The 20,944-nt window shown below is 40.2% G+C and overlaps 1 protein-coding gene across 1 annotated transcript; it reads right to left on the minus strand.

The window, feature by feature from the left end:
• Nucleotides 1-2,244: 2,244 nt before the first annotated feature.
• LOC137759888 (olfactory receptor 2M3-like) lies at nucleotides 2,245-3,177 on the minus strand. The gene has a single exon (XM_068536629.1). The coding sequence runs from the start codon at nucleotides 3,175-3,177 to the stop codon at nucleotides 2,245-2,247; it is 933 nt and encodes a 310-aa protein (XP_068392730.1).
• Between the last annotated feature and the right edge of the window lie 17,767 nt (nucleotides 3,178-20,944).

Raw genomic sequence — 20,944 nt, forward strand, 5'->3', positions numbered from 1 at the left:
GTTCTATAAAAAAAAGGGCAAAGCCTTACCTCCTCACAGGCCAATAAGGCCCTACAAGATGTGGGCCCTGTTTTCTGGCCCGCTCTTACTCAGTCTCCCTGAGTCTCTCTGTTCTAGAATACTGTCTTTAGTCTTTGCTCAGCTGTCCCCTCTGCCTGGAACACTTTGTATCTGTAGTCAGACTCCAAACTCTCCCAGGGCTGGACCATACCTGTTGCAGCAAAAATAGAAATGAAGTTTTTCCTCTCCTGAGAACAAAGAAAGTTAAAGGGAACAGTGAACAGGCTAGAGAAGAAACATAAACGGGCCTGAAAGAGTTAATCACTCCTAGCTTTATTTTAACTGTTACTAGTCTGTAGTGTCTGTAGCTAGATTTGTCCTTCACAAAGCTAACCTATCACTCCCTGACACTATGTGAATTACATCCTGCACCTATCACCCCCTAACTCTGTGTGATGTAAATTACATCCTGCACCTGGTGTTTAAGGTCCCTGCACTCCCTTGTAACAAATCACCCCTTGTAGCTTTTCGCATTTCAGAAAGAAGGTCACAGGCCAATAAACCAGCAACAAATGAGCCCAATTACTGGGCTGCTGGACCCAATTACCAGGACACCTGACGCCAGCTGAGACTGTTTTGAAATAATGCAAGAAGAAGAAAAATGCAAGACCTTCATGACTTAGATCCTTACCATATACCCTGGAGTGCGAACCCCACCTATAGGTTCTCCTCTGATTCCTGGGGAAGGTGGGGCATGGTTCTTGAGGTGCTGGTCTGCTGTGTTTTCCCCTTTGCCTGGCAAAGACTTAAGAGCTATCTTTATTTTCCTCCAAAAACTCTGTCTCTGTATTTCTGATCGGCCTCAGTGTGCAGAGAGCCAAGGGTTTTTGGCAACATACCCTCTCCTTCATTACTCTGTGTACACAGCCACTTGGTGCCCCAAACCCCACAGGCTCTCAGGATATGAGAGTGGGACTCTTGGGAGCAGTGTGATTGAACGATTGAGGGGAGGTTTCAGGTCCAGTGTGTTCAAGGAGATCTTTGTAGAAGACATGGCTCAAGAGATTATTTCCCAAATCCCTCCAGAGCCCCTGTGATGGAAACATGATAGAAGCCAGTTCCTGCTGGGGTCTTATACTCACATCACTCCCACTCCATCTTTGGTTTCAATGATCAAGAATTAATAGTCTCAGGGCTTCCCTGGTGGCGCAGTGGTTGAGGATCTGCCTGCCAATGTAGGGGACACGGGTTCGAGCCCTGGTCTGGAAAGATCCCACATGCCGCGGAGCAACTAGGCCCGTGAGCCACAACTACTGAGCCTGCGCGTCTGGAGCATGTGCTCCGCAATAAGAGAGGCTGCAACAGTGAGAGGCCCGCGCACCGCGATGAAGAGTGGCCCCCACTTGCCGCAACTAGAGAAAAGCCCTCACACAGAAACGAAGACCCAACACAGCCATAAATAAATAAATAAATAAAATTAAAGGAAAAAAAAAAAAGAATTAATAGTCTCCCCAAATTCCTTGATTGCATGGAGTGATACCTTTGTGTCTTCTGTCCCTTCTGCAGTGTTATACTGACCTACAGACTATAAAAATGTTCTGGCTGTTTTTCTCTGAGATTTTATACTTTGGCACTTACATTCAACATACAATTTCAAGAAGGCACAAAACTCTTTACATTGCTTAATGACATAAGGCAGATTGAAACGGAGTTTGTGTTATAGTAAGTAACTAATTAGTGTCAGGAAATGTTGGACTTACTTTATTGGTAGCTACGATGGTACAGAGGATAAAGTGAAGCCCAGAGAATGAAGGAACATTGTCCAAGGTCCCACAGCTCCTACAGGTCAGACTCCACCTCTGATCCTGGCACCACATTTCAGTGAACAACGAGTTCTGAATCGGTTCCCACTCCTTCCTCACTTTTAACTTGCAATTCAGAAGAAAGACTGCCCCTAGCAATTTTGGAGAAAAGGTAAATAACGTTATCTATGTATCTACCTTCATTGGACAGAAGAAATAGGGGTGCTCAGTGGTGGAAAGATTCATTGTGAAACTGATCACTTATCATCTGTTTCCTTGACCTCTTCCATCCAAATGTTTACAGATTGCTCAGCTCATAGCCTCACCCCAACCAGGCAGAGGGGCCCAAAGAGTAGAGAGGAGGAACATGAGCCACAAGAGCACCTGAGCTTGCAGAGGAAGGAGCAGAACAAGAGAGGAAGCCCCAGAAAGGTGGGCATGTCTACACCCTCCATCTCCCCAGCACCTTCTTCAGGGCCCTCATTACCTCCTTGCTCCTCAGGCTGTAAATGAGTGGGTTGAGCATTGGGGTGAGGATGGTGTAGAAGATGGAGGTGGCTCGGTCTCCCACTGGTGTCCTAGCAGAAGCTCTGTGTATATAGCTAAATATGGCTCCCCCATAGTAAAGGCCCACCACAGCCAGGTGGGAGGAGCAAGTGGTCAGAGCCTTCTGTTTCCCCTCAGTAGAGGGCATGCTAATCACAGCCGTGAGGACTCGGGCATAGGAAGCCACAATGACCCCCAGAGGCAGCAGCAGCATGACCACACAGCAAGCATAGATGAAGTCCTGGAAGAGCGAGGTGTCAGCACAAGAGAGCCTCAGCAGGGCGGGGACCTCACAGAAAAAGTGATCCACCTGGAGAGAGCCGCAGTAGGGGAAGCTGAAGACCACGCCCACGTCAATCACGCTGTTGGCCACTCCAGCCATCCAGGACACCAAGGTCATCAGACAACAGGCCTTCCGGTTCATGAGCATAGAGTACCGCAGGGGGTGACACACTGCCACGTACCTGTCGTAGGCCATGACCGGTAGGAGGAAGCACTCGGCCCCTCCTACCATGACCACTAAGAAGACCTGAGCTGCACAGCCACCCTGAGAGATGAACTTACTGCCCGAGAGGAAGTTGGCTGCCATCTTGGGCACTACCGTGCCATTCAGGGTCAGGTCCATGACGGAGAGCTGGCCGAGAAAAAAGTACATCGGGGTGTGCAGGCGCCTATCGGCTTGTATGAGCAGGAGGAAGAGGACGTTGCCAGTCAGGGCGGCAGCAGAGGCCAGAAGGACAAGGGAGAAAAGGAAGAAGTCATATGGTGAGTAGCTGAACAGACCCAAAAGGATGAAATCCGGTAGGGAGGTGTGGTTCCAGACATCCATGGCCTTGGCCCTGAAGAAAAAATAGAGGAGCAAACATAAGAACAAAGCAACTTACCTGGCATCTGCATCATACAAGGAAAATAACTGCCTCCTGTTTCTTCTACAGGGCAGTGCCCAGTGCACTGTCATAGCCCATGCTTTCCTTCTGCAGTGAATATCCATTTGCTCTCAGATGTCCTCAGGATTTGATCTTATTTCTCTTGAAAGACTAGGGAGCAGGCCCCCAGAGGAGGAGGGTCAGAGGACGCAAGGGAGGGAGAGAAGGGGTTTTAAGTAACAGGTGACTAGCTGTAGATTTAGGAAAAGGGGATATAGATTTAAGAAGATATAGGGGAACAAAATGTCACCCCAACATGTCTCTTTGGCATGTGGATTATTTAGAGCTGAAAACAATCTAGGCACAAAAGACTAAAGAAGAAACTTTGACCTTCCCTCTAAGCACCTAAAAGAATTTAGACCAAGGGCCTGTCCCAGAATAGATCTATCACCAGAGATATCTGCAAAGAATATGGACCAAATGTGTATGTGTGTAGGGGCAGGGGGGTGGGGTGTTGGGGGGACTCTAGGTGGGGTCTAGAGATCAGAGTGCACTCTGTTTCCCATTGTCACTGCATGGCCCAGGAAACATTTATTTACAAAACATTTGCTTTTTCATCTCCGTGTGAATTGCCTTCCTCCCCTTTGAAGTCCCGAACCACTACCCCCAACATCCTCTTTTGTCTTGAAAGCTGAAGATGGTATTTAAGGTGAGGGCTTTAACCCTTTTGGTGAGTTAATCAGTTTTCCTGAGTCTCTCCCAAGTATGCATGTTATTAAACCTTTGTTTGATTTTCACCTTTGAATCTGTCTCACGTCAATCTAATTCTTACAACAGCCAGAAGAACCTCGACAGGTAGAGGAAAATTTCTTCCTCTCCAACAGGGGGAATTGAGTATTGGGAGTGGAGAAAGAGAGAGGAGGTGGGAAAGGGGGTGACAGGTATAAGGACAAACCAAAGTGATAATAAAGGAAGGGACTCCTACCCACCTCTTTCCTTAGCAATTACTTTAGAAAACTTGTAACTGTCAGTTCCTTATCTCTCTGAAATGTATGTAAACCTTTTAAAAGTAAAATAAGCTGGAAGCAGATTTCTGACTCAGGAATGTTTTCTCAAGGACCTAGAATCCATCTCTCTGAAATGTAATCTTCAAAGACTGTAGAGCCCTTACATCTCAGGTTCTGAAGGAGCTCAGGACCCTAACTTCAGCAGGCACCTTGCTTCAAGTTGCAGAACTAAGTCTTGTCTTAACAGGTGAGAAGTTTGTACTTCCTTTGAATAAAGCCAAGTAACGAACACAGATAGTCACCCCAATTACCAGGTGAATCTAGGAGGAACTCTGTGTGACAAAAGGTGCTGTCAAGTCCTCTTCCTTGAGGAGTAGCTACTGTTTATCTTGAGAGCATGTATGCAATGAGTTGTCGCTGCCTGGCTATACAAAAGGTGGATATTGCTTCTGTCTTTGCAATCTCTTAGCAGATTACCTGTGATGCACATCACATTCTGATTTAATGTTATTCAAAAATAAAACTGTTTTCTTTCTCTTCTACCTTTGTAGAGAGGTTTTCAGGGTAGGGAGGACATTTCATTTTTAATTATATTTTCCCAGTGAAATAGACACTGAAACAGAGCTGTGTTGTGTCAAGTGCATCATGAGAAGCACAGAACCTCAGAAATGCCTCTCTGGACATGTGCCAACCCTCCACCCCACTCTGCTACTTGGGCTCTGGGGTGTATTAGGGCAGAGAACTGGACATGTCTGTCTCCCAGTTGTACATCACTCACCTTGCATAGTGCCTAACCTCTGTTGACACTAAACTGGTAAGAACCAGTGACTGTTCTAAGAATCAGTGACACTCACTGAATTTACCAAGGAAAGAATGGCCAGTGCTCACTCCACAAATGGTGGGCCTCCAGGGGTACTTTTTCAGAGTGTGTTGCTTCTGTCTTGTGTGATGTCAGAATTACAATTCTAGAATTTCCACTAATAGAAACTAGAAAGACTGTCGAAGAGAGACAAAGACTATGGAAACAATTTGATATAAGAGGATAATTATGAACAGAAAAAAAGAAGCAAGAGTGAGATTCCTGGGGTCCTGTGGTCATGACTGTGGTCATACTTGTGTCTCTAAGAAATCTGAGATTTTAAAAAAATGTGCAGAGGTCTTGGTTCCACCCCGTGGTGTGGGGTTACTGTGGTGAGAAAACTGTCTAGACTCAGAAGATCACGGCAGCAGACAGGGAAATCCTAGGACAGAGAGAGTTACAGAGACATTCCAGCAATGGGAGCCAGATAACAGCTCAGGGAAGTAGATTCCAAGATTGGCATAGGGGCCAATGAAGCACAGCCATAGGATACCAGAGTGATGAGGGCACACGCGTGGCAATGACCCAACAGGTCTGTCTGCCTACTTTGGAACTGAGTCCAGACACTGCAGGACAAATAAGGAATGATAACGATTTTGCCCAAGAAAACTAGGATTACCATTTTTCACGTCTCTGATACTGACAACTGGCAACAAGGAGGTATCTCTGTGTCCAGCCCGACACTCTATAGGCTGAAGCCTAAAGTCAGATCCACCTCTTCCCCTTCCTGGTCACCTTTAGTCTCTCATCTGTCAGGTCTTCCGTCATCCCCTTGAGGACCTGTCACTCCCATTCTGCTCCCCACAGTTTACCTTCCACTCCTTTCTGCGGAGTTTAGCAGAGATTGATCAGACCCAAAAAATATGCAAAGATCTAGTCCTCAGAGCAATGCATTAGCAAATGGTGGCCAGAGAGAGACTCTTACACACAGACTCTCCTCCAAATCCATGGCTCCAAATAAAAATTTATAGAACTAACCATCCAAGACGTTCTTCTGCTTCTTCCAAAATTGATGAGCTCATGTCCCAGGTTTATACCTCTAGTTATAGAGCTAATATCCTGGGAAACCCAACTCAGCTCATAATGACCCCAGGGAATAGACAGGAGCTCCATCCTAATGAGGAAGCCAAACTTAATGAAATGGCTTCAGGACAAAGTTCATTCCCCATAGCCCTGGTTCTGAAAAATACCCTAGACTCCCAGCTACAGCAAGGGAATCAGCCATTATCACTTGCATTTTGGCAGAGATTCAATGTCAGTCACTCTACCCTTCTGGGTTCTTAGCTGACTTTTGTAATAAAAGACCAATTAACAGAGAAAAAACAAACAAATTTATTAACATGTATACCTCATGTATACATGGGAGATAACTAGGGAAGAGTGAAAAACTCTGAGATGACTTAGAATTCAGGCTTAAATACCATCTTAATTGCAAAAGGAGTGGAGATATAGGCCACTTAAGGCAGAACAAGTGGTTTTTAGGAAAGATGAATGGGCCTTAGCAGAACAGACAGGACACATGATAGTTTCTGACAAATTTCATCTGGATGTGGTGTCACTTCGTATATCTTCTCCCATGATAAGAGTCGATTTTCCCTGTGGGATGAAACTCCTGGGGAGGGGATTTTTGACAGCCACATTCCTTTTGGAGGATATGTTTATAGACACATAAGGGGGAGTTCAGAGAAAGCCTCTCCCTGCATTCACTGTGTTTTAAGTGCTTTTAGCTCAAAATAATCAAGATAGCATAGTGGAATCTTTTGGGGTGACATACTTTCCTACCCTCCAAGACAAATAGCAGATAGGCAAGTAAGTAAATGGGGAAGAAGGGAAAACTCTTCCTTATTGTAGAATATTGACTCATAAATATAGGGGAAAAATGGGCTTAGAAAATTAACCATATTGCAAGCATCATAGTAAAACTGATTCAGGAACACATCAATGGATGCTAAATGGTTGAGCCAAGGGGGGCTTAAGGAAAAACACAGCCTTAGTGTATCTCTACATAACCATTTACTAATTACAAAAAGAAAAAAGAATAAGTATAGAACAATTGGTCAATGTTAACATCAACGTTAAAGGGGGCAAAAGACCATGTGCTCAGAATGTAATTCTCTGAGAAGGACACAACATCACTTATGGAGTATTCCAAGAAAAATGCATTGCCTGCATCTGATCGTGAGGGTCAGAGAATCTCAAGTGATGGCCATTGGGTGATATAAGAGGCCTGCATTCTTCAAAAAGATCAACATCATGAGAGACCAAAAAAAAAAAAAAAAAAAAGGCTAAGAAAATGTTCTATCTGAAAGGAGACTATAGTCTCCATTGAACTTGGACTAGATCTTGTTCTGGGAGTGCCAAAAGGGTCACCATTGTGACTACTGATGAATTTGGAATATGAACTGTAGCTCAGAAAAAGTGTTGGGGAAATGTTAAATTTCCTGAACGTGATAAGTGAATTGTGGTTATGAAAGGGATTAAAAAGGCATGGTGTTTGCAACCTACTCTCTAGTAATTCAGGGAAAAAATTAAATATATCTGTATATATATGAGAGAAAGAACAAGATTGAGCAAGTGCTCTAAAATGGCTTCGAAATGGTAAATCTGGGTAAAGAATGTACAGTTCTTTGTGCTATTCCTGCAAATTTTCTGTAAGCCTAAAATTGTTTCCCCCCAAATGGGGGGAGCCCTCCCTTTGTTTTTCTTGCACAGTTTCATCATTAAACACTTTTTTGGACACTGGATCCACCTGAAATTTTGGAAATAAAGCATGAGGTTAAAAACTTGATTTTATTTCCATTTTTTTCTCTTGACCTTATATTTTTTGGTCATTAACCAGAAGGCACCAGATCAGCAAGGTTCTAGTACAATTGTGTGAATTAATACAGTTAGTCCAGTCCAGTACTGGGAACCTGATGGATCAAAGGGGAGCAATGGGTAAGGTTAGGTTATATTTAGATATTCACACAATGCATACTGCAAGTAAGAATAGGATAAAAGTAGCAACTCATCTCCTTTGAAACTTGTTATTCTTTTGACAAACAAGTCAACAGTAGCCTAAATTCCCTCCCCAGGGCCTGAGGCTGTGCAGCCTCAGCCTTGCTCTCCTTCCGATTGTTCACAGGCTCTAGTCTCCCTGGGGCAAGGGCCAGCCCTTCCCTACATATCCTTCAGTACCTTGAAGAGCACTAGGGTAGGCTGCAGATGGGTAGGTGCCATCTTGGGCTCCAACCTGGTCCAGGAACTAGAGCTCCAGCACACCTCGAGACAGCGCATATGGGCAGCGTGTCTGGTGTTGAGGCTGCATGCATCCTTAAAACTCTGGAACCGCATCTCCAGTGCCAAAGCCCGGGCTGGGGTGGGCAGTTCTCCAGCAGGAGGTGCCTTCCTGCCCAAACAGGCTCCATGTCCTCCGTGGGGCACAGAGCTTCACCCAGCATGCACGAGTCTGGGAGCTTCCTCCTCTGCCATGCTCCTCTGGAGTGAGGCTGCAACTTCACCAAAGGGTGGTAGTCCTACAGGCTGAGAGGTTTAGGTACTTATTTATGGTCTTTGGGATGGAGGTGAATGTATCATGTGGCTTCCTGTGCCAAGTACCATGGGAAACTCCTTAATCTTCCTTGTCTCAAGTCAACTATGTCTTGGCAGGCAGAATGGATGAGCAGGACAGAGGGAGTCTTAGGAGTTCAGGTTCACTATTCATCTCCATTTTCCTTTTCCCCATTTTCCTGGCCTGAACCCCATTGTCTCCAGTCAGGGCAAGACATCAGTGTCTGAAGATCTCAGAGAGGTTTTTACCGTCCCTGGGCTTGGTGTGGACAGGCTTGTGAGCACAGAGTACGTATATGTGCATAGAGGGAGGAAGGGTGAAAATCAGGGATGGGGAAGGGGAGTTCTTTATTATTGTCTTTACATGTTTTTGAAAAGTAAGCCTGACATTACATGTCACAATTCTGTAGGTATTTGTTGTCACCAGAGAAATAGAGAAGAGAGGGAGAAAGGTCAGCCCATCTTGGGGACTCAGGACTTTCTTCCTTAATCATATTAACCCCAAGACCTAAAGGTGGCCCCCATTCTTGTTTCCACTCACAGAGGACTCTGACAACAGACTCACGTACCTGATGCAAAATCAACACCTAAGGAAACCCAAATCTTCAAAGGAGAGTAATACCCTCATTCTTACTCCCAAGATTCCAGGGAAAATTCAGAGTCACCACAATAGCTGGCCAGAGGAGATCCACAAATTTATACAAGGTGTTTTTAAAAACAAGCAGTAGAAAATTGGAAATTTCTCTTCCCCTATTCTGAAAATTGAGGAATAGGTGACTGTATAAATACTGCAAATGGAAGTGGTCCTTGAGTCCAGAAACAGATGGACCTGTTTCACAGGTATAGGCAAGGGTTTGGAGAATTACTGCAAATCATGAGTTACCAGTTCTCAGTCAGCAAACTTGAGCAAGTTGCCAAACCTCTATGAACCTCACTTTTCCTTGTCTGTTGAATAGGGATAAAGACTTTACAAAGCAGTTAAGAAGGTTAAAAGAATTAGTATGTGTGAAATGCATGGCAAACAAAGGGTACTCAACCAATGATTGCCTTTCATCCTCTGTTGCTTTCCCTCTTCTGTTGACAGCAGTCATCCCAGAAAAGCATCATTCACATATCTGGGTCACAATTACCTCATCTGGAGTAGCAACCAATATATCACAGGGTATTTGTGGTGAGTATGTAAGATGAGATAAGAGAAACACCAGGTAGGTAAGAGGCATATATCCAGTTGGGTTGATGCTCAAAACCTCATAGCCATTGACTAGAAACAATGTTACTCTCATGTTTATTATACATATATTTTTTCATACTGTGGAGAAGGGAGTTCATCCAGCGAGGAGAACAATGTGACTCTTTCAAAAGTTCTCCCACCTTTCAGGTGTCCATCAAATCCAGGAGAAACCAGATGAATTACTGACAATGTGGACTGCCATGAGATTGAAGTCTGGAAGAGTTCTAAATATAATTATGACTCTCTTGATTAACAGTTCTTCCCACCAGAGAAATTCTGCTAATTAGCAGAAGGGATGGAGCTGGAAAACAGAGCACTTTCAGTCATGGGTTAGCCAGTGTCTTGCTAGAGGTGAATGCAGAAGTGAACTGACACTACTGTAAGTGGAATCCAACCCTCTCCCAGCTCAAGTCCTGATATGGTCAAATAAATACAATCCTCAGTGGGTGTGACACTAAAAGAATCCAAAGGTTGTAGTGAAGGGCAGTAATCACATTTTAAACCAAAGGAGAATTGAAACTGCCTCAACCCCAACTCAGCTCTTCTAATGGTGAGCTCAAAATGGTCAGTACCTCATCCCTTTCTGGGAAAACAAAACAAATAAATGATCTCTTTCGGTCTCCAGTGTTGTCTATTCAAAATGTGCAACATAAAATCAAAAATTATAAATCATCCAAAAAAGCAAGAAAAAAAAATTTACCTGCCAAGAGAAAACACCATCAATTCAGGTAGACCCATAGATAACTCAAGTTTAGAATTAGAAGACAATAATTTTTAAATAACTAGTGCAAGTAGGTTAAATGATGTGGAGGATGAGTGTAAGATTGAGTGACAGGAGAGATTTTCTGCAAGGAAATGGAAGTTTTGGAAGAACAATAGTGGAATTCTAGACCTGAAAAATACAATCTGTAATAAGGAAATCATTGAATGAGATTAAGAGCATCTTGGACACAGCAAAAGGAAAAAAATCGTGAACTAGGACATAAATTGGCAAACTTTCTCTAAGTTACCTGATAGTAAATATTTAGGCTTGGCAAGCCATATGATCTCTGTCACAACTACTGAACTCTGCTGCTTTTGCACAAAAGTGGCCTCAGACAATGTGTAAATGAATGAGTGTAGCTTTGTTCCAATAAGACTTTTAAAATAAAAACAGCCAGTGGACCATATCTGGCCCATGGGCCATATTTTCCTGACCTCTGAACTATAAGACTAGTCAATAGAAAGTCCTCAAACTAAACACAGAAAGAGAACTGAATGGAAACAAATAACTGTATCAGAGACCTGTGGGAAAATATCCAACAATCTAAAAAATATGTCACGACGTCCCAGAAAGAGAAAAGGGAAATACTTCCCCAAAACACTTGACAAGGTACTGGCCTAAATTTTTTCATATAATATATAACCCCTGTGCATAGATCCAATAATCTCAGTAACACTCAAGTTGAATGATTAAAAAGAAACCCAGACTTCAGCACATTATTATCTAGTGGCTTCAAACATATAATAGAGAGAAAGTCTTAAAAGTAACAAAGAAAACAAGACCCATCATAATTAAGGATCTCCATCAAATATATACCTGAAATCATCAGAAACAATGGAGACAAGAAACCAATGGAAAGATATATTTACAGTACTGAAAGAAAAAAAACAACAACTGTCCATCTACAATTTTATAACCAGCAAAATAAGAACATTTTCAGACAAATGAAAGAGAATTTCCAGCACACTCAAACAAGACTTGTTAAAGGAAATATTTCATATTAAAGTGAAATGATAGAGATGGAAGCCAGGGAATGAAAAGAAGCAAAAATAGTAAATATGTGAATAAATATAACAAATATTTCCTTTAAAGGGTTAAAATACCACTCCCTGTCTAGCCAAAAATACTAAAAATTCATTGGGGATTTAAACATATGTAGAAATAAACATATGACAATAACACAATAGCCAGAAAAACCAAAAATGGATTTAAAATATTGTAAATTTTCTATATTATACCTGAATTCATAAAACACTAAATCAAACTGTAAACTGTAGGAAGTAGAAGGGCATAGTGTAAATATTAAAACAGACACTAAAAAAATTAAAAAATTAAGAAAGTGGTATACCTTTTGAGGGGATAAAATGGAATGCCCATTTTGATTCATCAAAAAGAATGGGAGGGAGTTACCTGGTGGACTAGTGGTTAGGCTTTCGGGCTTTCACTGCTGCAGCCTGGGTTCAGTCCCTGTTGCAGAACTGAGATCCCACAAGCCACATACAGTGGCAAAAGAAGAAAAAGAAAAAAATGCCAATAGAAGAAGTAATTTTTTAAAGGAAGAACAGATGATAAAAGTGGAAAACAAGGAGCAAAATGAAGATTTAAATGCAACCTGAGCAATAACTACAATAAATATAAATAGACTAAACACTCCAATTAAAAGGAAGATATTGTTAGAGGTTTAAAAAATATAGAGAGCCAATGATAAGCTATTTTGATAAGCAACTCACTTTAAAACTAAAGAATAGATAAGAAAGTAAAGGGATAGAGAAAAAATACCTTGCAAACATTAATCGTAAGACACCTGGTGAAACTATATTAGTATTATGAAGATATTAGAAAAAGATGTTAGCAGTAACACAGATATTCATCTCACATTTATAAGTGTCAGTTCATCAAAAAGACCTACATAGGATGCTTCCACCACAACCCCTGGGATCATAAGAGGCTGAGTAGAGAAACTGTACTTCCACACCCACCTAGCACTAATGAGGTGGTAACCCCCTTTTTATCCAGTGGAACAGTCTCAGAGGAGGCCTACAAAAATACAAGACAGAAAACCACAGCCTTATAATACCCCAAATGTCCAAGCTCTGATCAAATATCACTCATCATATCGAAATCCAGGAAAAACTCAAACTAAATGAAAAAAAGACAACAGATGCCAAAATCGAGATGACCGAGATGTCAAAATATATGAAAAGACCTTAAAGCAGCCAATGTAAAAATGTCTCAATAGGCAATTACAAATACATTTGAGACAAATGAAAAATAGAAGAAATAGAAGATATAAAGAAACACAAATACAAATTTTTAGAACTCAAAATAAATTAGCTGAAATTTAAAAACCCAGTGGTTTACTCAAGAACAAACTGGAGAAGACAGAGGAAAGAATCAGTGAATTTCAAAACAGAACAAGAGAAATTACTTAACATGAACAACAGAAAGAAGATTGACTAAAGAAAGAGGACCAGAGATGCAGGACCTGTGGGACTATAGCAAAAGATCTAGCAATCATATACTCAGAATTACAGAAAGCAGGTGAAAGTGGGTGGAGCTGAAAAAGTATGCAAAGGAAATGGCTGAAAACTCACCAAATGTGGCAAATAAATAAATAAATAAATAAATAAATAAAAGCAAGCTACATGAACCTCAAACAGGATAACCCCAAAGAAATCCATGCAGTGACATCATAGCCAGACTTTGGAAACTAAACACAAAGAAAATTTATGAAAGTAGTGAGTGAGAAATGACACATTACCTATAGAGGAAAAACAAATCATTTGACAGCAGATTTCTTATCAGAAACTGTAAAGGTCAGTAGGAAGTGGCACAGTATTATTCAAGTCCTGAAAGAAAAAATCTGTCATTTGATATCTTGTGAAAATATATTTCAGTGAAGAAGGGGAAATGAAATACATTTAAAGAAACTAGGAGAATCTGTTGCTAGAAAGCCTCCTCTAAAAGAATGACTAAAAGAAGTTTTCTAAACAGAAAAGAAAAGATAAGGATTCTTAGAAAAAAGAATAGAGAAAGAACAAAAATACGTGAAATACAGTAGACTTTCTCCACTTGAGTTTTCTAAATTATGTTTGCAAGGTGAAGAAAAAATTATCACATTGTCTAATGTGGTTCTCAATAAATACAAGAAATATTTTAATCAATTAAATTACAATTGGGTTGGGTAAAGGGACATAAAAGGAGATAAATTTTCTACACTTACTCAAACTGATAAAATGTTGATATCAGTAGATTTTGAAAAACTATGTATATATAATGCAATACCTAGAGGAGCTGCTGAAAAAAGGTATGCAAAGAGATACACTCAAAAACACTAATGATAAATCAAGAAAAAATTGTATAAGAAAAACAAGGCCCATCTATATGCTGCATATAAGAGACTACAGATATAAGGACACACAGACTGAAATTAAAGGGATGGAAAAAGATATTCCATGCAAACTGAAACAAAAAAAGAAAAAAACCTGTGTAGCTATACTTATATCAGACAAATAGACTAAAAAAAGACTATAGTAAGAGACAAACAAGGGCATTACATAATGGTAAAGGGGAATCTAACAAGAGAATATAACATTTGAAAATATTTATACATCAAAAGTAGGAGAACCTAAATACATAAAGTAATTATTATAGACCTAAGGGAGAAATAGAACACAATAGTATAACAGTAGGGCATTTTCATACCTCACTTACATCAATGAATAAATCATCCAGACAGAAAATCAACACGAAAACATTAGGCTTAAACAACACATTAGACCAAATTCAGAAAAGTCCATGCAAAAGCAACAGTATACACATTCTTCTCAAATGCCCATAGAACATTCCTCAAGATAGATCATATGTTAAGCTACAAAAAAGTCTTAAATTTAAGAAGATGAAATCATATCAAGCCCTTTTCCAACCACAATGATATGAAATTAGAAATCTGTTAAAAGAAAAAACTGAAAAAACTCACAAATATGTGGTACAGAACAGCATGGTATGGAACAACCAATGGGTCGAAGAAGAAACCAAAAGAAACATCCAAAAATACCTTGAGACAAAAATGAAAATGGAAATACAACCTACCAAAACTTATGGGATGCAACAAAAGCAGTTCTAAGAGGAAAGTTCATAGCGATAAATGCCCACATTAAAACAAACAAAAAACAAGAAAAATCTCAAATAAATTATCTAAATTTACACCTCAGGGAACTAGAAAAAGAAGAACAAATGAGCCAAAAGACAATAGACAGAAGGAAATCCAAAGACCAGAGCAGAAATAAATGAAACAGAGATAAAAAGACAATAGAAAAGACCATTGAAACTATGAAAATGTTCTATAAAAAGATAAACTAAATTGACAGAGCTTTACCTAGACACCAGTATAAAAACAGAATGCTCAAATAAATAAAATCAGAAAAGAAACAAACTCATTAAATGACACTACAGAAATATAAAGGATCATAAAAAAACTGCTATAAACAATTATATACCAACTAATTTGACAACCTAGAGGAAATGAATAAATTCAAGAAACATTCAACATAACCAAGACTAAAACAAGAAGAAAGAGAAAATCTGAACAGATTCATTAGTAGTAAGGAGATTTAATCAGTAATCAAAAACCTCTGAACAAACAGAAGTCCAGAACCAAACATTCAAAGAAAAATTAATATCAAACTTTCTCAAACTCTTCCAAAACACAAAAGAGGAGAGGACACTTTCAACTTATTTTACAAGGTCAGCCTTACCTTGATACCAAAACCAGACAAACATGCCACAAGAAAAGAACATGACATAGGAATACCCCCAATGAAATTAGATGTAAATATCCTCAACAAAATATTGGCAAACCAAATTGAACAACACATTAAAAGGATCATACATGATGATCAACTGGGATTTATTCCAGGAATGCAAAGGTGGCTCCACATGCACAAGCAAATCAAGGCAATATACCACATTAACAAAATAAAGCATAAAATCATATGATTATCTAAACAGATGTAGAAAAGGCATTTGACAAAATTCAACATCTATTTACGATTTTTAAAAAACTTTCAACAGTGTGGGTATAGAAGAAATGTAACTCAACTTAATAGAGACCATATATGACCAGCTTACAGCAAACATCATACTCAGCAGTGAAAAGATGAAAGCTTTCCCTCTAAGATCAGGAACAAGACAAGGATGCCCACTCTTGCCACTTTTATTCAACAAAGCATTGGAAGTCCTAGTCACAGCAATTAGGCAAGAAAAAGAAATAAACGTGATCCAAATCAGAAAGGAAGAAGAAAAATGATCACTATTTGCAGATAACATGATATTATATTAAAAAACCCAAAAGACTCCACCAGAAAAACCTATTAACCAAAAAATTTGGTAAAGTTGCAGCATACAAAATCAATATACAAAAATCTGTTGCATTTTTATACACTAATAATGAACAATCAAAAAATTAAGAAAACAATTTCATTTATAAATGCATCAAAAAGAATAAAATATCTAGGAGTAAAATTAACCAAGGACATGAAAGACCTATACAATGAAAAGTATAAGACATTGATGACAGAAGTTGAAGAAGACACAAATAAATGGAAAGATATTTCATGTTTGTGGATGGGAAAAATTAATGTTTTAAAATTTCCATATTACCCAAAGCAATCTACAGATTAAATGCAATCCCTATCAAAATTCCAATGGCATTTTCACAGAAATAGAACAAAAAATCTTAAAATTTGTAAAGAATCACAAAAGATCCCAAGTAGCCAAAGTAATCTTGAGCAGAAACAACAAAGCTGGAGGTATCATGCTCTCTTATTTCACACTATATTACAAAGCTATAAAATAAGCAAGACACTATGATACTGGCATAAAAACAGACACATGGATCAATGGAACAAAAATGATCAGAAATAAATCCATGCATACATGGGCAAATAATTTTGACCCAATTAAACTTCAACCCAAATGTTTACAAAATAATATCTTGAGCCAAGAAAACAAAGGGGAAAAAGAGAGTTCCTCAATAAATGCTGTTGGAAAAATTGGACAGTCACATGCAATAGAATGAAACTGAACCATTATCTTACACCATACACAAAAATTAGCTCAGAATGGATTAAAGCGTTGAATATGTGACCTGAAACCTTAAAACTCCTAGAAGAAAACATGGAGAAAAAGCTCCTTGACATTAGTCTTGGCAATTATTTTTTGGATCTGACACTAAAAACAAAGGCAACCATAACAACAATAAACAAGTGGGACTCCATCAAACTAAAAACGCCTGCACAGCAAAAGAACCATCAACGAAATAAAAAGGCAACCTACAGAATGAGAGGAATATCTGCAAACCATATATCAGATATGGGGTTAATATCCAAATTATATAAAAAATTCATATAACTCAATAACAAAAAAACCCCAAATAATATGATTAAAATATGGGCAAAAGGATATTTTTCTCAAAGAAGACATATAGATGGCAACTGTCACATGAAAAGATTCTCAACATCACTAATCATCAGGGAAATGCAAATTAAAACCACAATGTGATATCACCTCACACCTGTTGGTATGGCTGTTAAAAAAGAAACAAGAAATAACAAGTGTTGGCAAGGATGTGGAGAAAAGGGAACCTTTGTGAACTGTTAGTGGAAATGTAAATTGATGCAGCCACTATGGAAAACAGTATGCAGTTCCCTCAAAATTAAAAATAGAATTACTCTATGATTCAACAATTCCACTTCTGGGTATTTATCCAAAGAAAATGAAAACACTAACTCAGTAAGATATCTACACCCCCTGTTCACTGCAACATTATTTATAACAACCAAGATGTGCAAACAACCTAAGAGTTCATTAACGGATGAATGGATAAAGAAAATGTGATATATATATATATATGTATACACACACACACACACCACACACACACACACACACACACACACCATGTAATGTTATTTAGCCTTAAAAAAAAAGAAAATCTTGCCATTTGTGAGAACATGGATGGACCTTGAGGGCATCATGCTAAGTGAAATGGGTCAGACAGAGAATGACAAATACTGTATGACCTCTGTATGTACTTATATGTGGAATCTAAAAAAGAACAAAACCAAAGTCATAGATACAGTGTACAGATTGGTACTTGACAGAGGTGAAAGTTGAAGCATTGGCAAAATGAGTGAAGAGGGTCAAAAGTCACAACCTTTCAACTATAAAATAAATATGTCTTGGGGATGTAATGTACAGCATGGTTAATATTGACTATAGTTAATAATACCGTATTGCATATTTGAAAGTTGTTAAGAGAGTAGATCCTAAAGTTCTCATCGGGGGAAAAAATTTGTAATTATATGGCGACCTATGTTAACTACCCTTATTGTGGTGATTGTTTTGCAACAAACACAAATATCGGATCATTACATTGTACACCTGAAACTAATATAATGTGATAATGCCATTTATACCTCAATAAAATGGGATACAAAAAACACTGCTCAAAACAACAAATTCCCTAAATTTTAAGTGTATTATATTCAAACTGCAAAAAAAATCAAAGATAAAGAGATAATGGTGACCAGACTTCTACCTGGAAAAGAAGGAGGAAATAAAATGTGGAAAGGGAAGCACCAGAACGCATATCACTCCTGTTGTTCTGATCTGATCATCGATTCTCTCCCACAAAGACAGAGATGACATCAGACTAGGACTATTCTGGAGTTTTACATGGGACTTGACACCTGGAAGTCACTTGATATATTAACATCCACCTAATTGCCCATAGATAAATACAGATGGTTCCCAACTTACGATGTTTTGACTTAAGATTTTTCAACTTTACAATGGTGTGAAAGTGATATGCATTCAGTAGAAACTGTACTTCAAATTTTGAGTTATGATCTTTTCCTGGGCTAGCAATGTAAGGTACAATACTCTTTCATGATGCTGGGTAGCTGCACCTAGATTAGATGTATTAAGCACATTTTCAACTTACAATATTTTCAACTTAGGGTGGGTTTATCTGTATTTAACCCCATGGTAAGCGGAGGAAGATCTCTACATAAACCTCTCCACCTGTGGAACTACTACCCTTTGGCTAGTCTACAGCCTTGCTTACACCTGAAGACAGCAGAGGTGAAGGCCCCAGAACCCCACACGCTGGGCAGAGCCCTGGCCCCATGGAAGAGGTGGCCGTGTTCCAGCCCTGCGGCCTTTTCCCCAAATGACCATCCCCTCCAGGCAAAAGGGTGCCTCCTGCTGGAGAACTGCATGACCCTTGTCTGGCACTACTGCTGGAAATATGGCTCTTCAACTTCAGCAAGGCAGACAGCCCCCACGCTATCAGCACTGCCTGCCCACCTGTGCCATCTTCCCTGCAGTCGCACTGGAACTCTGGTCCTGGACTAAGGGTGTGTGATTGCGCCCACCAACGCATGGCCTCCAATGGAGCCCCCAGATGAGAAGGAGGAGACCTGGTGTGGGGCTGGTCCAGTACCACGGACAGACTTGTGGCTGTGAACAATAGGAGGAGGGCCAGACCAAGGCTGAGTCACTTTGGACACTGGGGAGGTTGCAGAATGAATGTTGGGCAACACACATGTTGGTCTATAACACATCGACCTCAAAACTCATTGACATTATAAAGAACCACTTGAAAACTTGCTTCCTCTAAATGGCGTAAAATTGTCTATCATTTTTAAAGAAATGTGTTGATTACTAAAGTCTATATGCATTTTAATAGAAGGAGCTAACAAAGAGCTCACAGTGCCCAGCATGCTAAATGCAGTTACTCATTTTATCCTTCCTAAAACTATGTTAGTTAATAACATCAGTTCTACTGTAAGCTCCTGTTGGCTTGACCTTCAAAATGTACCCAGATGACTGTATAGCACAGGGAACAATACTCAATATCTTGTAATAACCTATAATGGAAAAGAATCTGAAAAAGAATGCATATATATATATGTATATCTGAATCACTTTGTTGTACACTTGAAATTAACAACATTATAAATTAACTATACTTCAATTTTTATAAAAACAACAACAACAAAAAAAGGTACCCAGAACCTGACCACTTCTGCTGCCTACTGTATTTCCACCCTGGTCCAAGTGCCATCATTTCTCACCTGAATTACTACAGGAGTTTTGTGGTGGACCCTACAGAGCAGCCAGGGTGTTTCTATTTTAAAAAGGGGGGGGCAGGGCTTCCCTGGTGGCACAGTGGTTGAGGGTCTGCCTGCCAATGCAGAGGACACGGGTTCGAGCCCTGGTCTGGGAAGATCCCGCATGCCACAAACCGGCTGGGCCCGTGAGCCAAAGTTACTGAGCCTGCGCGTCTGGAGCCTGTGCTCCTCAACAAGTGAGGCCGCGGTGGTGAGAGGCCCGCGCACTGTGATGAAGAGTGGCCCCTGCTTGCCACAACTAGAGAAAGCCCTCACACAGAAGCGAGGACCCAACACAGCCATAAATAAATAAATAAAATAAATTTTTTAAAAAAAAGGGGAGGGCGCAGATCATACCTCCTATCTACTCAAAACCCTATCTCTTCACGTAGCCCATCAGGCCTTATGAGGTGTGGGCCACGTTATCTGGCCAGCTCTCCCTCACATTCTCCCTAACTCTCTCTGCTCTACAACACTGTCCTCAGCCTTTGCTCAGCTGTCCCCTCTGCCTAGAACACTTTGTATCAGTAACCAGACTCCAAACTCTCCCAGGGCTGGACCATGCTCTCTTCTTCACCACTCTGTGTGCACACCCATTTGGTTGCCAAAACTCCACAGGCCCTAGGGATATGAATGCAGGTCTCTTGGGAGCAGTATGAATGAATGATTGAGAAGAGATTTTTGTCCAGTGTGTTCAAGGGGAGGTTTATAGAAGACATGGCTCAAGACACTATTTCCCAAATCTCTCCAAATCCCCTGTGATAGAAACCTGATAGAAGGCAGTTCTTGCCGGGGTTTTCTCCTCCCATCTCATTTCCTTTCCAACTGAGGTAGGAGATAGATGGGCCTCTGGGTTGAGTAGCTGGAGGTTGTCAAGCTGGAGTAAATTGGAGCTTTATTTTCCCTAGACATGCCAAGCACAAAGTTAATGGTGGGAGCTGAGCTCTGCTGGAGTAAAGAGAAAAGAGGACCACATCTATCACTCCTGAGGTCAATGAAACCTCCTCAATTACACATGAGCAAAAATGCTCCTCGGGAATCAAAAGGGAGGGGGTGTCATCCCATAATATATGTTGTCATACTCCCTTTAGCAGTTGCACTGGAATCCATCTTAGCAAAGAGATGAACATGGATATTAGGAAGGG

Source organism: Eschrichtius robustus, chromosome 2, assembly GCF_028021215.1.
Source record: "Eschrichtius robustus isolate mEscRob2 chromosome 2, mEscRob2.pri, whole genome shotgun sequence".
NCBI classification, from domain to species: Eukaryota; Metazoa; Chordata; class Mammalia; order Artiodactyla; family Eschrichtiidae; genus Eschrichtius; species Eschrichtius robustus.